This window comes from Petromyzon marinus, chromosome 21 (assembly GCF_048934315.1).
Source record: "Petromyzon marinus isolate PM22_M1 ecotype Great Lakes invasive population chromosome 21, UKy_Petmar_22M1.pri1.0, whole genome shotgun sequence".
NCBI classification, from domain to species: Eukaryota; Metazoa; Chordata; class Hyperoartia; order Petromyzontiformes; family Petromyzontidae; genus Petromyzon; species Petromyzon marinus.
This window is the reverse complement of record NC_133687.1, coordinates 10,994,702-11,021,169: the sequence shown is the minus strand read 5'-3', so window position 1 is coordinate 11,021,169 and position 26,468 is coordinate 10,994,702. Positions and strand designations below refer to the sequence as shown.

Genomic DNA, 26,468 nt, shown 5'->3' with positions numbered 1-26,468 from the left:
GGGCAGGGCGTAAATAGAACGGGGTCTTACGGAATTTGAACTTCCCTGTTGATTCTTGATTTGAAACTTTCGTTACTGCAGAAATCTATACTCTGGTTCTTTCGGTAAAGTCATGTAAGTATAAAATAAATCACGACGTTTTGGGCACAACACTACAACAGGTGGGAAAGCTTTTCCATTAACATCACTAGCCCCGGCCACGTGATGACGGGCGCTTGTGTTGCGACCAAAGAGTATGGTTCCCTGTTGATTCTTGACTTAGTTATTTTCGGCTCTCTGATTTTACATGAACAGGTTCAATTTCCCACACTAACACAGCCACCGAGCTCGACGTTGCTGCTCTGCGATCTCCCATTAACATGCCAATCTCTCACATTAACATAGCCACCACCGTGCCCTCGTGGATGCCGCTCTCCAATCTTCCATTAACACGCTAATCTTTCTTGATTTGAAGCTTTCGTGACTGCAGGAATCCATACTCTTTGGTTCTTTTGATAAAGTCACGTAGGTATAAAATAAAATAAATCACGACATTTCGGGTGCAACACAAGCGTCCATCATCAGGTGGGAAAGCGTGGTCTGCTGCTGAGGCAGACTGTTTTTAAAAAGGTTTGAAATTGGTGTTGCCCAAGGGTCATGAAGAAGTGGCCGGGGCTAGTTATGTTAATGTGAGAAATTAGCATGTAACTGTAAGATAGGAGGAGAGCGGCCTCCTCGACGAGGGCACGGAAGTGGCTATGTTACTGGTAGGAAACGTAGTGGACTGGAAGCCCAACCGGGATTAATTCACAGGAGGCAGGGGATTCATTGTGTATGTGGATGTCTGTCCACGTGGGAGGGGTGGGGCTGGGTGGAGAAGGGAGGGTAGGGAAGGGCTGGGTGGGGAGGGGCTGGGTGGGGAGGGACTGGGTGGGGCTGGGTGGGGGGTGGGAGGGGTGGGGCTAGGTAGGGTGGGGCTGGGTGGGGAGGAGCTGGTCACCCCGTGGTGCCCTTATATGGACTGGAAGCCCAACTGGGATTAATTCACAGGAGGCAGGGGATTAATTGTGTATGTCTGTGGATGTCTGTCCACGTGTATCCGGACACCCGGATATATAACAAATGCGCTCCTAGTGGGCATTACTGGTAGGAAACGTAGTGGACTGGAAGCCCAATCGAGATTAATTCTCACAGGAGGCAGGGGATTAATTGTGTATGTCTGTGGATGTCTGTCCACGTGTATCCGGACATTCGGATATAAAATGGGAGGGGTGGGGCTGGGTGGAGAGGGGAGGGTAGGGAGGGGCTGGGTGGGGAGGGGCTGGGTGGGGAGGGGAGGGTGGGGAGGGGCTGGGTGGGGAGGGTGGGGCTGGGTGGGGGGTGGGAGGGGTGGGGCTGGGTGGGGTGGGGCTGGGTGGGGAGGGGCTGGGTGGGGAGGGGCTGGATGGGGAGGGGCTGGTCACCCCGTGGTGCCCTTATAAAACTCAACGTTTAACCTACTCATGCCGGCTTGTGCTCGCCCTTATAGTCGGGCACATTGTGCGGAATACACCACGTGGTGCCGCCGTTGACCCTGGCCATTGACCGAGCAACCCAACGTTCCTACAAGCCCCCTCCGCAGGAATGTGTTAATGTGAGAGATTAGCATGATATTATTGGTTCTTTCGGTAAAGTCACGTAGAAGGGAAACAATAAAATAATAAAAATATAAAAGAACCAAGAATATGAATCCCTGCAGTCACGAAAGCTTTAAATCAAAAGATTAGCATGATCTTCTTTGGTTCTTTCGGTAAAATCACGTAGAATGAGAATAAAATAATAGAATAACAATAAAATTCTCATGACGTTTCGGCCACAACGCAAGCGGCCGTCTTCAGGTGAAAGCAACAGACCTGTCGGCACGACAGAGCTTCAATGAACGATGTTAAGATTCGTAGCGACTTTTAAGCTGGTTGGGAGAAGTGAGGCACCTTGACAAAGTGGATTTGCATATCAAATAGCTGAGGGATTAGCTTGTGACTGGTCATGGAAATGGCTATGTTAAAATCAAAACCTACACATCCACAGAGGCAACTAGTAATTAAGCATTGAAATGCTAAATGATAAATTACTAGTAGCTATTTCAATGCTAAATTACTAGTTGCCTCTGTGGATGTGTAGGTTTTGACTTTAACATGGCAATTTCCGTGACCAGTCACAAGCTAATCCCTTAGCTATTTGATATGTAAACCCCCTTTGTCAAGGTGTCTCACTTCTCCCAACCAGCTTAAAAGTCGCTACGAATCTTAACATCGTTCATTGAAGCTCTGTCGTCCCGACAGGTCTGTTGCTTTCACCTGAAGACGGCCGCTTGCGTTGTGGCCGAAACGTCGTGAGAATTTTATTGTGTTATTTTATTATTTTATTCTCATTCTACGTGACTTTACCGAAAGAACCAAAGAAGATGAATCCTTGCAGTCACGAAAGCTTTAAATCGAAAGATTGGCATGATGTTGATGCTAATTTCTTACATTAACATAACTGGCCCCGCCCACTTCGTTCATGACCCTTGGGCCACGCCCACTTTAAGCTTTATAAAACAATCTGCCTCAGCAGCTTTCCCCCGCCTTTTTCTCCTGATGACGATCGCTTTTTGTGGCGATACGAGACGTAGTTTTTTTTGTAATTTTTTTTGTTATTGTTTTTTTTTTAACCCATCTCCGTCACTTTACCGAAAGACCCAAAGAATATAAATAAACAATGACGGTACTCTGTCGAGCGTTCTTCACTCGTGCCCGCAGTAGTAGTAGCACGGCTCGGCCACTCGAGGGCGCCATCTTCTCCCCCCCCCCACCCTCTCAGCCCCCCCCCCACCCGCCCCACACAAGATGGCGGACGGCGGGAGTACCGGCGGCGCTTTGGCGCGCGGCGGCGGCGACGGGAACTCCCGCGCCTCCCCCGCCGGGGACCTCGCGCCAAATCCCGCAGCCCGAGCAGGAGACGCCGAGGCTCCCGCGGAGCGCGAGGCCGAGGAGCGAGAAAGCGGCGATGGCGGTAACGGCGACGCCGCCGCCGCTGCTGCCGCCGCCGTCGCCGCCGCCGCCGCCACCGCCGCCGCCTCTGCGACCGACGGCAGCGGCGGCAGCGCCGGTGGTCGTAACGGCGGCGATGGCGATCGGACCACCAAACAATCGCTACCTTCCCTGCCTCCGCCGCCGCCCCCGCCGCCTCCGCCGCCGCCGCCGGTGAACCTGCTGGAGGCGTGCTTCGTGTGCCGCGAGAGCCTGCAGAGCCGCGAGCCCAAGCTGCTGCCGTGCCTGCACTCGTTCTGCCACGCGTGCCTCCCGCCGCCCGAGGAGAGGCGGCTCGGTGTGCCGCCGGGCCCGGGAGCGATGAACGGCGGCGAGACCCGCGTCCAGATTGCCCAAGGTGGGTGGGTGGGAAGCTCAACTTTTCAGTCGCGTAGAAAAGGCATGATCTTATTTCCATTGATTAGCTGCTGCTGTCGCCGCCGCTGCTAATCGTCATTAGCAGCGGCGGCGGCATCGCCTAAATTGAGAATGAACGTGAGCAGCACCACTATCGCCGTTATCATAGCTGAACTTTTAGCAACAAAAGCAGAAGCAATATCGCGAGTAGCGTCGCTTAAATTGAACAACACCATGAACAAGAGCAGCACTCGCCGTCATCGTTCTGATCGTCACATTTAACTATACTTTTATCTTTTGATGTAAAGCTTTCGTGACTGCAGGGATTCATATTCCTGGTTCTTTCGGTAAAGTCACGTAGAAGGGAAACATTAAAATAATCAAAATATAACTTTTATCATCATCACAATCATAAATTGCAGAAATAACAGGAGCAGCGTCGCTTAAATTGAACATGAACGTGAGCAGCACCACCACCGCCATCGTTATAATCGTCACGCAACTGTAACTTTTACTCGTCATTATCACAATCATCAATAGCAGAAGCAATTCCACGAACAGCGTCGCTTAAATTGAACTCAACTTTAGCGTCATCATCAATCACGAGCATCGCCAGCATATGGCCATGAGAAGCAGCGTCAATCATATGCTCTTTGGTTCTATTCGGTAAAGTCACGTAGGTAATCATATGGTCATCATTTACATTTGACTCAACTTTTATTATATCATCACGGTCATCCGCATCACGGGCATCGGCATTTGTATTGGCACCATTATTGTGATCACCTTCATTGAACCTTCAGTTTCAGTTTTTCAGTTTATTTATTTTGGTATAGCCCTGTGAGCCATTCGGCTCTTGAATCGGGTGCATCCACACCAAGCAAAAAACAAAAACACGAACAAGAAAAACATCTTCAAGTGACTATGTGACTGTGCAAACAGAACATCCAAGAAAAAAACTGCAAAATATTTCTGAAAAAAGCACCGTACACCAAAAAATCCCAGTGGGATGCAAGTCAAACAACAACCACAAGAAAACTTAGATTAAGGCCATCAGTCTAACTCCGTACGACAACAAAACAAATATGTCCAAACCAAAAAAACTTTTCAAAATCACCAAAAATAAAGCCATGATTGCAACGTAACAGTGATCACAGGGACTGTGACCGAATTTTTACAATAAACTATATAAATAACATGTAACACCAAATCCTAGAGCCATAGCTGGCTGCATGAATTACTCCACAACAACAGGTATCAGTCGGAGTATAAAAATTTTCAATGCACCTTTAAGATCAGCATGCTAAATCAAAATACAGATAATACTTTGCAGCATCATCCGGAGTGAAACATTTTATTTTACGCCAATGAATAGCAGTGGCAGCTAGGGGTGTAGAACTCCTCTGGAGCAGTTTTGAGAGAAGATCTCATTGGTAGCGATTCAAGTTGCAGTTTATTGGCAATAGCATTCCAGACCTAAACATTGTCAAACGCTTCAAAATAATTAATCAGTGAGCATTACCAAATAAAGTCATGTGTATTAAAATACATAGAAAATTTTGCTGCCACGTATAATGGGTGAACCTGCGGTTGTGTGGTCATTGTAAAAAACAATTAGCATGCTCAACTTTAGTGATGCATTCCTGGGTCCAACTTTCATTTTTTTCAAGTAAATTAATTCAACGCTTTTGTTAATAACACTGCCTTAAACGCTACAAAAAAAACAGAAAACCGGTAACGTTTTTGGCAATGGCCTTTTTCATAGCACGTATATAAAGGTCGGAGTCAGGTAGGGAAAACACAAACCTTAAAGGCCACTCGTCATGTGTGGGTGGCATTATATGAATAGCGGTAGTGATATGACAATGGGATTTCACATTTTGATGTGATGGCGCGAAGTATGCCACAGTGGTGAATATTGAGGAAAGTTCATATTAAGTTAACTACTCCATCTCTCCGAAGAGCTCTTTAATGTTTGACCCTTTAATTTTTGGTCACTTAGAGATGTCGGTGAAAGTGATTTTTGTACATTTTTTACGTTTTATGCACCAGTCGTGTTTCGTGGATAAAACCTTTTTTTTAAATGAAAGAAGCACTCATCTGTAAATCTCTTGATAATCCATTTATTTTGTTCCTTGTTTACGGAGCAGTTGTGAGATAATTTGGAACGACACCATCGCTTTATTCCACAAAAGTAATGTATATGTCCGAGACACCAGCCCAGACTGACCAGCGTGATGAAGTATGTTCTAACAACACCCCCCCCCCCCATGGCCAATTTGGTGTGGGAAGCCCTTCATCCAGCAGTGGGTTGAGAAAGGGGCTGTAAATTTATATATTGTGTAGGATGTGTATATCGGGTATTTATTAGGAATGGCAATAGTTTAAGATTTAGATTAAATATTAGGTTATTTTTGCTTTACACGTGCCATCACTATTGCAGCTGAAATCCAGTAATCCAGTTATCCAATAACTGGCAAATCCTCGTTGCTCTTGGGTTATCGGTGGTTTACGACAATTCACGCTATCCTTGGAACACCGCGGGCGGAGTGAAAATGGTCAGCAGACCGCGGCCAACAGAAGTGGGTCAGGGCTCACAAAGAGTTGCAGTGACAGCTACAGGGAAATGCAGAGGTAAAACGTGTGTTTTTTTACTTGCCAATTTTATTTAACAAAAAAGTTTACTTTGCAGGTTAGTTGTGCTGATGTCGTTTGTTTAGTAGAACATGATTTTTTCTACATTTCAGACTTGCATGTCAACTCTAAAACATTTGGGGGCGGGTTTAACGACACATTAATATTTACGCGATCTAACCCAAAAAAACCTATATTATGGATTCTATTATGGATCTGAAACATTTCTTCAACATTGACCCCATTTGGCAGATTTGTACAAATTTTGGTCTTAGAAAAAATGTAACCTTATTATCCGTGCATTTAATGAATCTATTTGTCCTGTGCCGTGCTTCTCCTGAAATCTGCAAAATGTTTGCGGATTGATGGAAACGCACTGCTAGTTCATCGCATAATCCACAGCACACCGCATCTGTGTTAAAACATTCACAGATTGATTATGATTAATCTGAACCACACCTCATAGCACAAGGTGAACTGAAAGACCTTGTCAGGGATTTGGAACTACCCAAGAGTAAGGCAGAGCTGTTGGGTTTCAGACTGCAGCAATGGAATCTCCTGGAAGGTCGTGTTAGGGTTTCCATGTTCCGTGACCGTCAAAAGGATCTTGTCCCATTCTTCTTCATGGAATGTGATCTTGTAGCCTGCAACAACATCGATGGTGTGATGGCAGCTCTCAACATTGTTCATGATCCAGATGAGTGGAGACTGTTCATTGATTCATCGAAGATGAGTCTTAAAGCTGTTTTGCTGTATAATGGCAATGTTTTGCCATCAATTCCAGTTGGTCATTAAATCTATATGAAGGAAACCTATGACAACATGAAATAACTTTTGAGGTGCTTAAACTGACCAACATCAGTGGCAGCTTTGTGGTGATTTGAAAGTTGTTACTCTCTTGCTTTGTCTGCAGACTGGATACACAAAGTACTGCTCTTTTTTTCTGCAAATGAGATAGTCGTGCGAGAGATTACCACTACATCAATGTTAGATTTCCCACTCTGACAGTCTTTGGAGCCTGGGAGGAAAAGTGTTCAGCATCCACCACTTGTTGAATCAAGGAAGATTTTGTTACCACCCTTACCCATCAAGCTGGGTCTGATGAGAACTTTGTCAAAGCCATTGACAAAACAAGCAGCTTTCATGTACCTCCGTGGAAAATGTCCAAGGTTAAGTGAAGCTAAGATAAAGGAAGGTGTCTTTGTTGGTCCTCAGATTGGTGAACTTATTCGAGATGATGCATTTGACAGTGCACTGCGTAGCAAGGAAAAGAGGGCATGGAAGGCCTTCCAGTTAGTGGCAACACATTTTTTTGGAAACAAGGCCGACAACTACAGGGAGTTGGTGGAAAACCTCCTCAAAGCATACAAAAGCCTTGGTTGCAACATGTCACTAAAGATACATTTTTTGCACTCTCATCTAGATTTTTTCCCACCGAACTGCGGAACAGTGAGCTACGAGCGTGGCGAGCGATGTCACCCAGGACATTGCAACAATGGAGAAACGCTGTCAGGGAAAATGGAGCCCATCAATGCTTGCAGACCTTTGCTGGACAGTGACAAGAGATGCTCCATTTATTGAATACAAGAGACAAGCCAAGAAGCGCCGAGTGGACACTGAATAAGGACTAAACTATGTACTTGTACATAATAGTTTTTGCCTTTTGTTTCATTGTAAATGTGAATTATATAACCCTTTTGCTGATTTATAAAGTGTTACATGAACAGGACAGGTGACATTATCATGTAAAGCAACCATAAACACATGAAAAGACCTAGGTTTACAATTTATAAGTAAAACTCTATCTACACAACATATATATAGACGTAAAATGTAAAAAAACTTAAATATCTTGGGAACAGTAGCCAACCAGTTGTTTTAATTAGCATTTGAACCTCAGCACATCAAAATCCATAATAAACAGCATATTTAATCTCTGAAGCAGACGACGTCTATAACAGTGTAGACAAGTGTTATAAGTCTAACCTCCGCGGTGCGCCATGCAAAACAGAATCCCCGAAATTGTCCCACCATATCAACGCGCATTTTATTTGATGTCTACTGTATATAACGATTTGTTCAGGTCGTAATTGAAAACTAATTTCTTTAGACATACTTTTTGTATTTAGTCTGTTGTCTTCCCACATCTCTGATTAGTTGGGAGAAAAAAACAAATACAGCCCTATATCACTCCACTGCTGGGTGAAGGCCCACCCCCCCCCCCCCCCCATGCAGTGTGGGTGACGGAAAAAATGTTTACAATGTTTTTTTTTTACCATACTTCACCACGCTGGTCATTACAGCTTGCTGTAATTGGTTCACGTGAAGCCCTGTGGCGACTCGAGGTTGCCAAATTTACAAAAAATGTTGATCAAATGAATAATTTCTTGATTTTAATTTATTGTTACCTTGAAATAGAAGTGAGAGGACAGTTACTATTGTATTTGTAAGGAACTGCAATCTCAATTTCACTAATTTCAGGTAACAATGCTACTTCATAACCCCAATTCCTTAACTGCTTTGCTCTCCCCCTCCCACATCAGGATGGTAAGAATCAATCACAGTTAACAAAATGTGTCACATGATGGTGAAATTCGTCGCTACAAAACGCCGGGCAGATCCATGCTTGGTAGTTGCGCCTCTACTGTGAGCAACTGGTCTCGGCCACATTAAATAGATTTGGTTGCGTGGGGCGAAGTTAGCAGCTGATCGCCTTAAGGCTAACCCGGGCACTGTTTGGCTGTTCTGTTGTGTGTGCGTCACAGTGGTTCGTTGCCCCGTGTGTCAACAAGAGTTCCGCCTGGTGGATGTCCTCGATAACTACTTTGTGCGCGACGGCCCAGAACAGCAGCCCAGCGCGACCGAGAGCACAAGCCAGGTGAAACCTCTCCCCCCCCTCCCGCCTCCCTACCACGTTGCTGTAACAGGCTGTCGGGGCACGTGCTGTTCGCGAACACCTACAGTGGCCAACACAGCACATGAGGGAGCAGTGTGGCTAGAAATGCATCCCCCGGCCACACAACGAAAACACTTTTGCCGCATTCCTCGTTCGTGCTCTGCTCTGAAGGAGGACCATTGTCCGAAACGGCAGCCACACTCACTGTATAGCATTTCCGTTGTATGGAAAGTTAGGCGATGGATAGATCACCATGAATGTGCCAGTTTATGAGGTGATGCTGCGATGTGGCTGTGGTGCACAACCGTACTTAACAAACCAAAAAAACTCAACACATTTGCCAGTAACACTGTGACCTTGAAGGGAAAAATATATTACAGGCGACCTTTTGGGCAATGTCCCTTATTCATACCATGTAATTAGAGAGACCAGAAAGATGGTGTGTGGTTAAGAGTTCGGAGACTGGTATCTACACCATGGGGCTTGATGAAAATTAAAAACATTTTCTGATATTTTCGGTTCTTTCGGTAAAGTCACGTAGATAGAAAAATAATAATAAAAATAAAGTTGATAAAAAATCAAATAAAAATGAGTTCCTGCAGTCACGAAAGTTTTAAGTCAATATCTTCTGATGACCATACTTTTTTAAATAGGCATATGAATAGTTACTTCATAGTAGCTTTGCAGAAATCCTGAATGTGCCAGATTTCCCCAGTGGTAATGTTTACACACCACACAAGGTAATAATTTAATTCTCAGTCGACTTCAGGGAGGCCCAGGATGGGTTCAGACAATCGTCACCGATGTTGGCTGTGAGCGGGAATCGAACTCTGGTCGCCGAGGTCACAGCGCAGTGCTCTAACCGCGACGCTACCACTCCCCACGCTCACACCCAGGTACACTTATCAGTCTACTGCCACCTCTTAGGATGCTGGTGAGATGTAATAATCTGCCTAGCACCTGCACAGCAAACTGATTTCATCGCTGCGTCTCCTCTGTGGGTGACCTCTCGGACAAGTTGCATTCCTTGGCTACCGCTCTGTAGTTATCATTGGTCATCAGTTCAGTTGCACCTACACTCACTTGCCCACAAATGTATACACACACACACGTAATATATCAGTACACATACCAGCACAACAACAACATCAACAACAGCTGCCATTCGCCACTGAGTGATGGTGACATTGCCACAGAAATTGTGCCAAGTTAGGCCGACTTTGGGGCCATGCGAAGTATGGAAGGCACACTGGCAGGAGGTCAAAGGGACATACCCAGGTGTTATGGAGTGACTGAGAGATGACTGGCAGATGCACCACCTGTGCTGTCTCCACTTGCTGCGTTTTAGTCACCCAGAGCTCCGATAATTATTTTCAGTGTTGCTTCTCTGCCCGCTGTTGTTGTTAGAGGGGGACTGCCCCCAACTTCCCATTATCAGTAAGCAAACCTGCCTTATTTTGTCTCTTTTCCTTAAGGCGGCCAGGCTGGCAACATCACAACACCGTACGGTGTGCCGCATTTAAAGATGCTCTCGAGCAGCAAAGGTTAATGTTATCTCTGTGTGCCTAACATATTCATGTACATGTACAACCCCATTTTATCAATCCATTACTAGTTGAGGGCCTCCTTGTGGGAGCATACGGCAGTATAACGATGTTTTTTTCTACACCGTCCTCTGCTGTTTACAATGCCCAATATGGCCCTCACCTGGTTACATGTAAAGTTCATGTATAGAGCTTGCACAGATAGTCAAGTGTGTTTAACTAAGGGTTAGCACTGTTAGCACGGATGCAATGAAGGCAACAGTCAGTTATCCCAATGCGTTTCTATGTAGGTCACTTAAACACACCTCTTTGAGTGGGTGGAATGATTAATGAATGACTAGGTGCCTTAGACAGACCATGCCCATTAGTTAGCCAGTGTGAGATGGTGAGTCAGTGAGAAAACCATTCTCCACTGAGTGAGTCAGCAAGTGAGTAATCGGGATACACATCCACCCACTGAATCATGAGGCCTAGGGTGGGGGAATCTATTGCCCACAGTTTACTTTCATACGACCCACGGGCTGCATTTACTACCTTGTGACTTAATTTTACATTTCCTGCATCTTCATTTTCATATGGCCCACAACTTTATTTTACGCGATGCGTTCATTTCATATGACACGTGACTTAAATTAATGCCACCCAGCTCCTTCATTTCACACAGCCGTTTATTATGTCTGTGAGCAAATCCTTCTCCGCTGACTCAAGTCGGTGAGTGAGTCATAGCATTACACATTCACCCACTGGACAATTACACCGACAAGCTAGTCAGCCCATTAATCACCAACTGTCATTCTTTGCTGTAATTTGATGTTCTAAGCAGGTAGTGGCAATATGGTCGCGGTGGTTATGATGATGATGATTATGTATCATCATCAGAAATGTTCATTGCTCTGCTGGATGGCCATCGCCACCTTTTACGATCTTGTGATACAAAAAAAGAATTGGGTATTTTTAGTCCCCAATTCCACTTGTTGCTGTCAATGTCACGTCATGAGACAAAGAATCCATTCGGACCTCTCGCAGAAGCAGTGCAACCCTTCGTATTAGAGAAAGGCCTGTAGAATTGGATATTACAAAATTACTTCTGAGACCCCTTCAAATGACCTCTGGACCACACAGTAGGGGGTGGCACTTTCCCACTTGGCCTTCCATGGATAATAATGTTGATCGTATGGCAGTCAAAGCTGATATTTTTAATTCTCAGATGTTTAATTTAGCCAAATGAAGTGAAAAAGCTAATTTTAATGAGATGGCTTTTTTGTCCAGTCATTGGTGACCACGCTATGACTTTCAAGTCACTACACTCTGGATTTGAACACTGGGAACTCTGGATTTGAACACAGTAGCTCAGCTGTGTCCCATCTCAGCGCTCTGATCTCTAAGTAGCCCAGCCACCTCTGTGTCTGTTAAATTTGTTTAAACATTCTGCAGTGAAATAGAGCATGAGCCTGCTACTCATGTGCACAATTTTTTCTCATCAAATGTTTCTGCTAGATGTCACATGATCAAAGATTGCAGAGGTCCTTCCATCAGCAGTGGCTTGGGCAAGCAATTGTAGGGCTGCACTTTTACCTTGTCATGTGGTCCACAAACTCTTTGCTTCACAAGTGGCGAATCAAAACTCTGGTTTCTGGTTGTGTTAATGACTGCAGCGTTTGCAGAGAGACGAGTAGGAGATGGATGAAGATTGCATCTTCACTAACTCGGTCACTTGCAACATCCGCGGTTATTGACTTGCACAACTGCCTCGTGGGTGATGTGTGTGCTGTTAACAGTGGTGAATGTGGGCACACAAAAATAGAAATGAAACATTCAAATATTGCTCGATAGTATCCGTTATGTTAGATGTTGTATTTGTTCTCTGCAATGCGTCACCCTGCCCAGAGCAGCAGAGTAGCAATGATAGCACTTATCCCTCACAGTAAGAAGGGCCTGGACTCGATTCCCTACTCTGTGTGGAGTTTGTATGCTTTCCCCCTGTTCTGCATGGGTTTCTTCCTGAGTTCACCAGTTTCCTCCCGGCATGTAAAACAACTTAGAGTTTAACTGGTACTGGCCAAAAAGCCCAATGTTGAAATATTACCAGCGAATTACGTAATAGAGATTACACATAGCAAGCGATTACACATAGCAAGCGATTACACATCGAAACTACTAATAATAATAAACGTTAACATTGCCCCTGCAGCAACTACTGCAAAGTGTAAAAAAAATAGGTACTTAAGTTAAAATTTGACAAGCGAATTCCGTTGCATGCCTTGCAGATGGTCCCATGCCAACCACGTGACTATGCCACTGCACACTCCTCACTTTAGCTCCAAAGTGCTGGAATGTGTCTGTGTATGGCCACAGAACTGTGGCCATTTCCCCCGGTACCGATGTGGTGGTGGCCTTGCACCTTGCCAGCAGGAACCGGCAAGCTGCAAAGGGGAAGCGTGTTTTGGTCGTTGATCTAGTTCCCGATCCGTGCGTGACCTCCTTACTCACCCGCTCGCACCCAGTGCTCGCACGCGCCCTGATTGGTTGGGGGTGGGGGGGGGTTCACAATGTGCGATGGTCGCAGAGATTTCGAGGAGCGGCAATTGGGAAATCGCTAATGTTTCCTGCCGGTGATTTTGCAACAAGTTTGCCGAAGCCCTTTGTTTTTTTAATGTTTCGTTTATCTTGTTGCCTTTTTGTGTTTGTAAACATGTTTCCCTCCCGTTCGCAAAGGAACGATTTCGACACGTCTGCGTTTTGGCATTCGTTCCGAGCGCGATCCGCCAAATCCCGGTTTCGTATCGAGGTCGTTGTCTCCTGGGAGACGCTGAGCCTTTTTTCTGCTATGTGAGGTGGCCACGAGATGGCGGTACAAGTGGCTTTTTGCGACAATGGCTGTGCGGATTTCTCAGCGTTATCGCATCGTAATGCATGGTGGGGTTTTCTCCAATTTCCTGCCGTAATAAAAAAAGACTCCTTTGTAAAAGCATTTGACCAAACATCTCAATGTGGACTCTGAACTGAAACTATACAAACTAAACTATAAATCATTTAAACTAAACTATTTTTATTTTACCAGGTAAGGCCCACTGAGCTATGTAGCTCTTTTTCAGAAGCAACCTTGCCACAAATTATACATCAACGAGAAGTGGCTTATGTGGAAATTTATAGCAGTCAAATACTCTAAACGCATGATTCTAAATGTGGAGGGGAAAACCAGAGGACTCGGAGAATGCATGCGACCATGGGGAGAGAGACATGCAAACTACAAATATACAGGCATCAGGGTCGGAATCTAACCCACGACCTCCTGCATACCAGGCGAGGTAGTTAACATCTTGCTACCATGGCGCCCCAATGTAGCAATACTCTCCTGAAAAAGATTCTTGAAACTTGTTGATGCTTACTCTTTGGTTCTAGTCGGTAAAGTCACGTAGGTAAAAAATAAAACAACAAAAATCACGACGTTTCGGCCACAACACAAGTGGCCTTCTTCAGGTGAAGGAACAGAACTGTTGGGACGACAGCACTTCAATGACCGCTGCTAAGATTCGCAGCGTCTTTTAAGCTCGGTGGGAGGAGCAGGGCGCCTTGACAAAGGAGTTTACATATCAAAAATAGCTGTGTTAAAGTGTTGAAACAGCAGGGTGTTAAAGTCAGAAAATTAGCTGGGGGATTAGCATGTTTTTGTGTAGAGGGTGCGGAGGATGGGTCACTGTGTGTGTGCAATAGAAACGGAAAAACAATTAAAGATCGGCAAGAATGTGCTGTCAGGGGAGAGTAGAAAAAAGGGTTTAATAGAAAGTTCGGAAGGAATAAGCTTGGTATACCATTACTTGAAATTGCTGTTAGAAATTACTTGACGTTTGGTATGATTTAAAACGTCTTTCCAATGGTTGCTTAATTTGAAACCATCCTCTCGGTTGAAGTTATGTCTGTGTTTGTATATCTGAATGGCTTCGTGGACAAATCTCTGGTGATAACCTGTAGGTTTACAGAGAACCTTGGTATCGGAGAAGACAATCTCATGATTACCCATAGCGTTGTAATAATGATCAACCACAGCAGATGAATTCGTTCTGCCATGTTTTAGATCTGATTTGTGCTCGCGAATTCGGTCAGAGATATGTCGTTTCGTCTCCCCGATGTAGCAATCACCGCAGGTACAATTCAATTTGTAAACTCCGGGGTACTGTAAGTCAGGGATGACATCCTTCACGGATGGGATCAGGTCACGGATTTTGTGTACTGTATTGAACCGGACCAGGATCTTGTGTTTGTTTAGAATTTTGGAGATCTTTTTAGTAACGCCTGCTATATATGGTAGTGTGATGGTTTTGATCGGAGTATCAAGTGGTTGTTTCTGTATCGAGGGAGAAACAGCTTGGCGGATGGTACGGTCAAAGTATCCGTTTCTCTTGAGGGCCAGGTGTACATGTTTTAATTCACTGGTCAGGTGGTGTTGGTCCGAAATGCAATGAGCCCTGTGGTATAACGTTTTGATGAGAGAATTATTTTAAGCTGGGTGGTGGTGGGAATCAGGCTTCAAGTATGAATCTGTCTAGGTGGGTTTCCTGTAGACAGAATGCCCCAATGAGCCATCAGGTCTCCTCTCAAACAGAACATCCAAGAATGGTAGCTTGCCATCTTTCTCCACTTCCATGGTGAATTTGATGGCGGGGTGTCTGGAATTGATGTGGTGTAGCAAACGGTTCAAAGCTGGGAGGCCATGTGGCCAAATGACGAAAGTGTCATCCACATATCTCTTCCACAGGGAAGGTCTGAGGGTGGAAGTCTGGATGGCATCTGATTCAAATTTCTCCATGAAAACATTGGCTATCACTGGTGATAAGGGATAACCCATGGGGGTACCCTCATTTTGTTTGTAGAAGGTGCCATTCCAGGTAAAGTATGTATTGGTGAGGCAGTGTCTAACCAGCGCAGTTGTATCAGGGTCTTGTCTATGTTGTACCAAATTTTCAATTATTTCAATGGTATCAGGTACTGGGACCTTGGTGAACAGGGAGACCACATCGAAGCTGACAAGGATATCGTCAGGGGACAGTACAACGTCTTTGACCATAGAGACCAATTGGGCTGAGTTAAGTACTGCTGAGGAGGTCTTGCCAGTGAAAGGTAGCAAGGTATCTGACAGAAAACGTGCTAGCTTATAGGTAGGGGGAGTTGATCGTGGATACGATGGGTCGTAGTGGAGTGCCTTCTTTATGAATCTTGGGGAGACCATAGAATGTAGGGGGTCTAGCAGCAGAAGGTTTTAGGAAGGGACGTTTAGTTGGTTCGATTAAGGAGGTCGAACTTGTGATGATCTTGTTGGTTTTCATAGTTAGGCTATTAGTAGAGTTATTTTTGAGTAACTTCCATCGTTGAGTAGGTTCTGGATTTTGTTGTTGTACGAATCTTTATCCATAATTACAGTAGCGTTGCCTTTGTCGGCTGAGAGGATGACTATATCACTTCTGTTTTTTAAATTCGCGAGTTCAGAACGTTTATTTTTGCTGATGTTGCTAATGGGTTTCTTAGCATTAAGAATAGTGGCAATTTCAGCTCTCGCAACGTCTGCTTGGATGTGTCCTATGCCTTTTAGGGCTACATCGACTTGAGAGATGATATCATCTACAGGAATATGTTTCGGGGTGACAGCAAAATTTAGCCCTCTAGCCAGTACTGTTTTCAGATTGTCCGAAATCGGGGTGTTACTTTGATTAATGACGATTTTGTTAACGTCTAGTTTTGTTATATGTGGGACTGGGTTCTTCTTCGATAGGTGGTTGAATTTAGAAATCAGGTTAGCTTTGCATTTGACTGAAAGTGAATCGGCAGAAGAAGCAGTCATTTTGTCTACGTGGTTCCAATCAGAAGGTGACATTTTTTGTGTTAACGTTAAATGAGCTTGTAGGAGAGTCCTGTTTAAAGTATCGAGTTCAAAACGGAGTAGTCTTATCCTCTCTGAGATTAAAGATAGGCTGGCCTTCATCATAATCTGTTTAGAATTCGGTGAGGATACAGCAGCAGATGTGAGTGTGAAAGCGATGGGTATTACCTTGTTGTCGCGGCATCTTTTGAGGAAGGTCAGCATCTCGATGAGCTGTGACTTCTTGTCCCGTTGTCTGTTGAAAGCTCTAATAGATAGGTGAAAGCCCTCCCCGTAGAGGTTATCAATTCTAGATTTGAAGCTTTCGTGACTGCAAAGATCCTTCCAGTCACGAAAGCTTCAAATCTAGAATTGTTGATGCTTTATTGGCGAGATGTTATCTCCCTCACCTGGTGTACAGGAGGTTGTCTGTATGATCCTGGACCCTGACAAGCCCCATGGTGGTCGCATGGATTGTTCTCCACGTACCTCTGTTTTTTCCCTCCACATTTAGAAACATGCTTTCGGGTTATTTGGCTTCGAGAAATTCACACGTCTGGTTATGATATAAGCCAATTCAATGAGCAAAAATTCGTGGCCAGGTCGCCTCTGAAAAAAGGCCAATAGCTGAGTTGCCTTTACCTGGTTAAATACAATAGTAGTAGTTTTCGTAAATAAAGATAATTGTTATTTCTAGACAATGCCCATGAACATTGTGTGGATGTTGTAATGCCACTACTTTTATATTGAGTTTTCTGAATATGGCAGTGGCCCTGCTGACCAGCTTGTTTGTTGTTGTTGTGGCGGAGCAGGTGTGCACGAGCTGCGAGGATAACGCAGAGGCAGCGGGCTTCTGCGTGGAGTGCGTGGAGTGGCTGTGCCGCACGTGCGTGGAGGCGCACCAGCGTGTCAAGTTCACCAAAGACCACACCGTTCGCCTTAAGGATGACACCGCCGGTGAGGAGTTCGGGGGGCGCGGCAATGGTGGTTGTCATGGTGATGGTAGCAATGGCGTTGGTTGAACCGGGACATTTCAGTGAATTGGTGTGGGGGGTGAATCTCTGTAATCGATCCGTTGATTGATCGATGACAATCAATTCTGTTAAGAGGGCCACCAGGTGGCTGAGAGGTCAAAGTGCTGAGCTGCTACCACCTAGTTCCTGGGTTAAAATCCGGGTTTTACAGCCGCCTGTGGTTAAACCGAATTCTCATGTGGAGGGAGGTAATGGTCTCAGCCTGGTCACCAATATCTGCACAAGAATAAAAAAAAACTATCACGTACAAATTGGTTTCGCACTTATTTGGACCAAATTCAAGCCCTGGAGAATTATAACTCTGGTTTCAGAGTTATAATTCTCCGGAGAATATCCGTGGCTACATAAAGAATAGCCATGTCACTGAAAGGATTTTTTTCACGCCAAGTCCTGTACAAAAATCCCTTCCGCAACCATTCTGTGACACGAGAGGTGCGCTGCTCTGTGAGGCTTCTTGAGGGTTGGTGCTCAAAATGAACCCTGGACGATGATGATAATAATAGCAAGAACTGAGTACATTTGGTATTCGTGCGATTCTTCTCGCACTGGGCTATCACAAAGGAAGGCGCTGTGCTCCACAGACAGTGTGCAGGATCACAGCGTGACCTTGCTGTGCATAATCCCAGTAATTTGCAGTTAATATTTCAAATTTGGACATTGATGCCGTTACACAATGGGTATATTTTTCTCGAATGACATCGCGGTACATTTGTAACGCACGCTGCGGAGCAGACAACCCGTCGTGTTTTAGAGTTCGTTACACAGGTTTAGCATTAACCGGGGTGGCCTTCCGGTTTCGAACAGCGAACCCCATTAACAAGCGGCCTAACGCACTGCCGCTGGGCCGCGTCATCACGCACCCAAATGGAAAAAATGGCGAGACCTTTACAAATGTGCGCCACGTACCCCGCCCCCCCTCCCCCCCCCGTGTCACCTTCGTTATTGACCTGCGTCTACGTCTGCCTCTGCCCGACGGTTCACACCGTGCTCCCCACCCCCCGCCCCGCCCCCCTGTGTAGACGGTTTGCTGGGCCTGTCGGGCCAGCGCCCCGTGTTGTGTCCCGTGCACAAGCAGGAGCAGCTGAAGCTGTTCTGCGAGACGTGCGACCGCCTCACCTGCCGCGACTGCCAGCTGCTGGAGCACAAGGAGCACAGGTGTGTGTCGGCTGCAGCCGGCACCTGATGCTGCTGATTTATTGTTTTTATATCCGGTATTTTAGTGCGCGCTTGCGCTTGTTGTTGTTGTTGTTTGTGGTCAGGTTGACTGGTGTTTTTGGTTGGGGGAAGTTGTTTAGTAGGGTTGAGCGTGAATGATTCAGTGGGCGTTATTGCTTGTACGTGTGGCTGTGAGAAAGTGTACTTTATTGTAATTAGGGTTTAAAACGCAACGAGGTAGCAGAGCAGGATCCAAGTGGTGCATGTCAGTCACCCTAACCTATAACACCTGGACCTCCCCTGTGTCCTGCCAGCATGTCTTCAACACATTTCACATGTATGGCCTGAAAGTGTACATAGTCTGGCACAAGCGACGCTCTGACGTCATTGCCACTTGGTGTTGCTAAACGATGGCTGTTGTTGCTGCGTGTGTGAGTACATGCAATATTTACACATAGGAACTTACGTGCGCGCGTGCGTGCTTTGGTTCCCGTCGCACGGCAGGTACCAGTTTCTGGAAGAAGCCTTTCAGAACCAGAAGACCATCATTGAGACCTTTATGGCCAAGCTGCAAGAGAAGAGGAATTACGTCCAAATCGCCGCCAACCAAGTGCAGAACCGGTGAGACCGGCGTGCTGCGTTATTGATTTTGTGAAAGATCCCCCGTATAGCTTGCACAAGGCCGTCGGGGCATGTGCTGTTAGCGAAACGACGTGTGAAGGCGACACTTGCACGAACGCACGTGCACGCTAAAACTTTGTCACGCAGACACTCACGCACACCCATAACCGTACTCGTGTGTGTACGTGTGCTCAGGTTGAACGAGGTGCAGGAGAGCAAGAGGAAGGTGGAGCACGACATCAAGGTGGCGATCTACACGCTCATGAACGAGATCAACAAGAAGGGCAAGGCCCTACTGCAGCAGCTTGAGGTGGAGTAGCAGCAGACGCAGCCAACTTCTCTACACACCGTCACACTCCTCCACGCGGCATCACGCGCCTCCGCACGCCTCCGCATGCCTCCGCATGCCTCCACAATGAACCGGTCGAATGGCTGATCCTCCCTTAGTTGCACTCAACTTTAAATGAGTGCCTGGTGTTGTGTTTGAAAATCAGCACTTGCCTCATGTGCCGTGTCGGCCTTCATAGTTGCATCCTATAACAGCACTTACCCCAAAAGTCTGTTAAATTGTTTACAGGGTATCTTTGTGTTTTATGTACATGTAGTGTGTGTGTGTGTTTTATGTACATGTAGTGTAGTGTGTGTGTACTGTCTGTGTGTACTTTGTGTAAATGTACTCTCTGTGTGTACTTTGTGTAAATGTACTGTGTGTGTGTACTGTGTGTAAATGTACTGTGTGAGTGTGTGTACTGTGTGTGTGTATTGTGTGTGTGTGTGTGTAAATGTACTGTGTGTGTGTATTGTGTGTGTGTGTGTAAATGTACTGTGTGTGTGTATTGTGTGTAGGCCCTGACGGGGGAGCGGCAGTCTCGGCTGCAGGCGCAGCACGGGGAGGTGATGCTGCTGTCCCGCCAGGTCGACCACGTCATGAACTTCGCGCGCTGGGCCCTGACGGCGCACAGCAACTTCGCTCTGCTCTACAGCAAGAGACTGGTGCGATGCCGCCACCATCACCGGCGTCACCGAGATCATCATCATCAGCATCTTCGTCGTCACAGTCGACGTTAACATCCTCATCATCAACATCAGCTTTTTTGGCACTACCATCGACATCGTTATTGTCACCATCTGCACCGACGCTCGGCGATGTCCACTGCAGAGAGATGGAGCGATGCTACCAGCCCGTGTGCAGGAAGAGCCAGATTGATTGTTCCGTTGCGATAGCGTAAGAGGTGGTGACGGCCGGGGCGGGGGGGGAGGGGGAGGCCTTCATCCAGCAGCGAATAGATCATGGACGTTGCTGATGATGTTGATGTGGTTATCGTTAACATCACCAGTGTCTTTCGAAGCAATGATGGCCGGCGGTCAAACACTAATCTCACTTCCTGGATTCTCAATTGAGACCCGTGAATGTTGTACGTGATGTGATGTTTGGCATATTCCGAAATGAAATGAAATGTGCGTCCTGTGCTCAATTTGCTTGTAAGAGCTTCCAAAACTCGCACTTGTGGCGGTTCCGGGTTGGAGCGTCTGGTTTCCCGAAGGCCTGACGAGTGGTGGCCGTCATCTGTTTCGCACAGATCTTCTTCCAGCTGCGCCGCGTGCTGCGAGCACCCTGCGACCCCACGCCGGCGCTGAGCGGCGGCGTCGTCAGGTTTTACTGTGACCCCAACTTCTGGGCACGCAACGTCCTCAACCTGGGTGCGTGAGCCTGCCGCACCACTGCTGCTGCACCACTGCTGCTGCTGCACCACTGCTGCTGCACCACTGCTGCTGCTGCCCACTGCTGCTGCACCACTGCTGCTGTCCACTGCTATTTCCCACTGCTGCCGCACTGCCGCTGCCCCACTGCCGCTGCCAAGCACTACTGCCCAGCACTACTGCCCACTGCTACTACCCACTGCTACTACCCACTGCTACTACCCACTGCTTCTGCCCACTGCTGCTACCCAGCACTACTGCCCAGCACTACTGCCCAGCACTACTGCCCACTGCTACTACCCACTGCTACTACCCACTGCTTCTGCCCACTGCTGCTACCCAGCACTACTGCCCAGCACTACTGCCCAGCACTACTGCCCAGCACTACTGCCAAGCACTACTGCCCAGCACTACTGCCCAGCACTACTGCCCAGCACTACTGCCCAGCACTACTGCCCAGCACTACTGCCAAGCACTACTGCCCAGCACTACTGCCCAGCACTACTGCCCAGCACTACTGCCCAGCACTACTGCCCAGCACTACTGCCAAGCACTACTGCCCAGCACTACTGCCCAGCACTACTGCCAAGCACTACTGCCCAGCACTACTGCCCAGCACTACTGCCCAGCACTACTGCCCACTGCTACTACCCACTGCTGCTGCCCACTGCTGCTACCCACTGCTGCTGCGTTCTGCTTCGCAATGCAGCTGCACACTGCTGCTAAGGATATACGTGGGGAATTTTGCCTTTTTTATACATATATGCGTGTAAATGTGTGCGGGTGTATATGTGCGTGCCACAGGAACACTGGTGATGGAGAACCCTGTGACTGGGCCCGGAAGGGATGCAACCCAATCTTACATGACCAATCAGAGTGCGGGGAGCATGGCTCCACCCACGGCAGAGGGTGGAGCCGGCAGTGGCGGTGGGGGCAGTGCGGCACAGCAGGGTGAGTTGCGTGACCGTTGGCAGAGCCCTGCGGCCAATCACTCTAAAATGCGCCCCATCTCAGAGTCTATGCGTGATTATGTCTTGTCCTTCTGCATGGTAGACTGTCTAAGCATTACTGGCTGTTGTAGGCTTGGGATGCAAGGCAGTCCTGCAATGGTTTCTTGAAACCATTTGTGCGGAGATTTGAGTGTCACCCCCTCGTGTGCGTGTTGGGTTATCTCCCGCACGAATCCAAACTCATTCATGGAATTTGCTGAACAACCGAATATAGCTGCACCCTTATCAAAAGAGTCTTCACACTCTACGAATATTTCCTGGATAAAGATTTTTTGTTATTAAGCTATGGTTAGCATCATCGTCATGATGTCATGCATATGTTGATAATGTTCATAATGCTTTGCGGGCAGGTTTGATAATAGTTGATATACGGATTGCTACGGTGCTGACGATGGTAACGTTGCTGATGATATTGATGGCACTGGTGAAGATGTTAATAACGATGGTGGTAATTATGATAATGATGGTAGTGATTGTGCTGATGGTAATGGTGATAGAGATAAAGACTGACACTGGTGTTGATGACAATGGCTGTAACATAAATGGTTGTGGCGTTGTTGATGTTGATGATAGAGATGATGATGATAATGATGACAATTTTTGATTTAAAGCTTTCGTGACTACAGGGATTCATATTCTTGGTGCTTTCGGTAAAGTCACGTAGAAGGGAAACAATAAAATAATAAAAATATAGAACAATAAAATTATCACGACGTTTTGACTGCAACACAAGCAATCATCATCAGGTGTGAAAACCACAGCAAGAAAATTTGAAAAAAGTGGCGATTTTTTTACATTAGCACCACGGAGAGCGATTTGGCAGTTATTCAGATGGACGAGTCCATCTATGTTCGGAAAAGAGGAGGGGAGAGACGAAAATAATGGGTGCGGTCTGAAAACCACCGTAAGCGTGAACAATCAATTAAGACCCAAAATGGTTTCTCAAATCCTTCCAATTTCGGGTCTTAATTGATTGTTCACGCTTACGGTGGCTTTCAGACCGCATCCATTATTTTCGTCTCCCCCCTCTTTTCCGAACATAGATGGACTCGTCCATCTGAATAACTGCCAAATCGCTCTCCGTGGTGGTAACGTAAAAAAAATCGCCACTTTTTCAAATTTTCTTGCTGTGGTTTTCACACCTGATGATGATTTCTTGTGTTGCAGTCGAAACGTCGTGAGAATTTTATTGTTTTATATTTTTATTATTTTATTGTTTCCCTTCTACGTGATTTTACAGAGAACCAAGAATATAATATAATGACGACAATGTTGGTGGTAGGGACTGATGCTGATTGTAGTGATGATATTGACATCGATGATGATAACGATGGGAATGGTGACTGACACTGGTAGCGTTGATGGTACTGATGATTATGCTGTCAGTGATATCGATACAGACGACAACACTGATGATTGCCACAGCAGTGGAAAGCCATTACCGACAGTGTTAATTCTAGTATTGATGACATCGACGAAGATGATGATGGCGATGATGCCTTTAACAATGACGATGGTAGTGGGGTGATGTCAGATGGTGGCAGTCGTGTGATGGTGGTGATGATGGTGGTGATGTTGTTTGTCAGGCCAAATCAACCTGGCGCAGCTGCGCCTGCAGCACATGCAGCACCGCCTGAGCCGCCTGGCCGCCTCCATCAGGCAGCCGTCCTCCCAGCATGCACCGCAACGACCGCTCACCTCCGTTCACATGGTCAACCAACAGCCAATCATCCTGCAATATCATAGTGCACAGGTAACCCACACAGCACATGAATGACGCTTATTATTATTTATAATAGCAAAAATAGTTCTAGCATGCTATTGAGATTATCAGACCCACTTTCCCCCTCCACCCCTGTTTTTTGAAGCAGAAGTTGGGGGATGCGTCTTCTAATCGGGGTGAAAACATTCGTCTTCCAGAAGACGAATGGTCTAACGTAGACGGTTCCTCCGTAGCGGTCCATCACCACGCAGAGGGCAGAAGACGGCACCACTGGCCGTTCGGAATTCAACGTCCACAGAGCGTCTGTCTCCCCCATTGCAAAGCAGCGCGGTCACAACCGCCTTCTGGAAGACTGCTGTCCTTATTAGGATGGTAGTCTCTTGATTATATAAAGGGCTTTCTTCAAAATGACCCAAAAGTTTGGGGTGCACCTTATTTTCCAAAGTGTCGGATAATCCAGAGACTGTGTGGTAAGTTAGCATCCTCAAGTGTTGACAGTTCCTATTTCTTAATAATATATCCAGGGAATTGTATTAAAGCACCGTATTCATAATCGGGGCATGAGTTGGAAACACCCCGTTAAGTCGTGTCAATTGAGCTCATTTTAAATCATCCCATCATGTGCCTTATCCTAAAAATGTTATTTCTTGCAACGTTTGCCCCAGCAGTCTTTTAAAGGCTACACAAGAGATATTTCCGTTTGTATATGTACGTTTGTCTGCATCTGTGGGCGTGTCTGTTTATATTTAGTGAGGAGTGGTACTGTCACCGTTAGCGTGCTGCACTATGAACCTGGTGACCGGGTTCGATTCCTGCTCACAGCCAACACCAGTGATTATCTGAACGGGTTCTGGCTTCCTCTATTGGACTCAACCTAAAATGAGTACCTGGTGCGGTGTGCAAACATCGGCACTTGGGAGACAAAGCGGGCCAGACGTGGTGCTAGCCACCCACCCCCTCCTGTGCTATTCTGGCCTTCATAAGTGCTCACTAACAGCACTTGCCCCAACAATATCTTAAGGCTATATGGAGGATCTTTGTTTATATGTGTTTCATAGGTCCTCACTAACAGTACCTGTCCCAGTAGTCTGCTAAAGACTTTCGGTGGGGCGGGGGATCTTTGTCTTTTATATAACTGTGGTACCCCTGTGTCTCCCTACCCACCACACAGCCCCCCAGGCTGGTCACCCTGCCCCCCAGTTCACGGGGGCCCCCCTGCGGACCCCTACCTAACCCGCTGCAGCAGCTGCAGCAGTTCTCCACGGGATCCATTCCCGGGGGGTCAGCGCCACCCCACTCCAGCCAGCAAGGGGTACCCCCCCAACTCATGCGGCAGGTGAGACATGGTTGGGGGACACAGGGGGTTGGGAGGGGTGGAGGGTGGGGGGGAGGGTCCACCTCACGACAGCCAACTGGTGGGGAGCGGGGACATTTACGTGTGGTTACGTGCATGTGGTTTTGTGTGTGTGTGTAGTGTTGTGGTTAGCATGCTGCGCTATGAACCCGGCTACCTGAGATCGATTCCCACTCACAGGCTTCCACAGTGAGGATTATTTGAATGAATACCTAGTGCTTTGCGTAAACATCGCCACTGGGGAGACACCCACCCACCACCCCCCCCCCCCCCCCCCCCCGTGCCGGCCTTCATAGGTGCTTGCTAACAGCACTTGCCCCAACATTCTGTTCAGGGCTCTACGGGGGATCTTTATCTTTGTTTGTGCTCCTTTTGCAGCACTCTGCGGGGGTTGGGGGACCTGGACCCACAGGTGGTTCCCACCTCTCCATGGGTGTCTCATCAATCCCGTCCGTCACTAACCCCGAAAACCTACCCACGGTACCCGACATCCCTCCCATACAGGTGAGCTCGTGGGCACCTGTCGACACACACACTAAATACAGCTTCTCCGTGAGTAGCCTTGACCAGAGTGTTGGCAGGAGCTGCTAACGAGCACTTATTAAAAACCGGCTCGGCACTCAATGGGGGGGGTGGTGTGTGGTTAGCATCATGCTCAGCCAACTATGTCTCCCCAGTGTCGATGTTTTTACACACTGCGTTATTGTTTCTCTTTTAATGCTGAGTCAACCTAGCAGAAGCCCAGGACCGGTTCATTTATCCCTCACTTCGCCGTAACTAAGACTCGAACTCGGGTGACTGGCTTTGTAGCACGGACGCGCTGGTAGCCACCAAACCGCCGCTCCCTCCCTCACCATATATACATATTACTCAAGATGAGTTTTTGACTCAAATAGTTATTGACTGTGTGTGTGTTTGTGTGTGAAGCGAGATTGGTTAATCACTTCCCCCCCCCCCCACACTCTATCCTCTCACAGCTGGACGAGTTTGGCGGCATGCTGCTGCTGCGAGACGGGCCCCCCCCCGTCCACCTGTCCCACGGCGCCACGGCCGCCCCCCCCGCCCACCTCTCCTCCCCGGGGTCAAGCTCGCAGTCGCCCCATCCTCCGTCGGTGCAGTCGCCCAACCTGGGTGCATTGCACCTGCACGGTAATTTTGAACCGCGGTCGTGCCGGGGTGGCGCAGCGGCGGCAAGGTGGGGCGCAGTGGGAACATTGGTGCCTCACAGCGGCGAAGGGACCTGGGTTCGACTCCAGACTCGGGCACCTCTGCGTGGAGTTTGTATGTTCTCCCCCTGTTCTCGGTGACCCGAGTTCAATTCACGCTCACAGCCACCAACACCAGTGAAGATTATCTTAACCGGTCCTGGGCCTCCCCTAAATCGGCTCGGCCTCAAATGAGCACCTGGTCCGGTGTGTAAGCATCGCCACTAGGGAGACAAAGGTGGCCGGGCGCGGTGCTGGTCACCCACCCCCTCGTGTGCCGTGCCAGCCTTAATAGGTGATGGCTAACTGCACTTGCCCTCAGTCTGTTAAGGCAATATGGGGGGGGGGGGG

General features: G+C 47.3%; 1 protein-coding gene across 2 annotated transcripts in view; it reads left to right on the top strand.

Annotated features, from left to right (window-relative positions):
• The first annotated feature begins 2,831 nt into the window (after positions 1 to 2,831).
• Positions 2,832 to 26,468, top strand: part of LOC116944319 (E3 ubiquitin-protein ligase TRIM33-like) — a 36,444-nt gene continuing 12,807 nt past the window's right edge. Inside the window, exons 1-13 of one of the 2 annotated variants that reach the window (XM_076068557.1) lie at positions 2,832 to 3,387; positions 8,786 to 8,898; positions 17,127 to 17,271; positions 18,368 to 18,503; positions 19,008 to 19,124; positions 19,320 to 19,434; positions 19,971 to 20,117; positions 20,705 to 20,825; positions 21,630 to 21,776; positions 23,422 to 23,588; positions 24,730 to 24,894; positions 25,291 to 25,416; positions 25,890 to 26,061. In XM_076068557.1, the coding sequence (XP_075924672.1) occupies positions 2,847 to 3,387; positions 8,786 to 8,898; positions 17,127 to 17,271; positions 18,368 to 18,503; positions 19,008 to 19,124; positions 19,320 to 19,434; positions 19,971 to 20,117; positions 20,705 to 20,825; positions 21,630 to 21,776; positions 23,422 to 23,588; positions 24,730 to 24,894; positions 25,291 to 25,416; positions 25,890 to 26,061 (2,212 nt within the window). In that variant the 5' untranslated portion in view covers positions 2,832 to 2,846. The remainder of the gene's footprint in view (positions 3,388 to 8,785; positions 8,899 to 17,126; positions 17,272 to 18,367; positions 18,504 to 19,007; positions 19,125 to 19,319; positions 19,435 to 19,970; positions 20,118 to 20,704; positions 20,826 to 21,629; positions 21,777 to 23,421; positions 23,589 to 24,729; positions 24,895 to 25,290; positions 25,417 to 25,889; positions 26,062 to 26,468) is intronic. The other variant, XM_076068558.1, reaches the window with a different exon arrangement.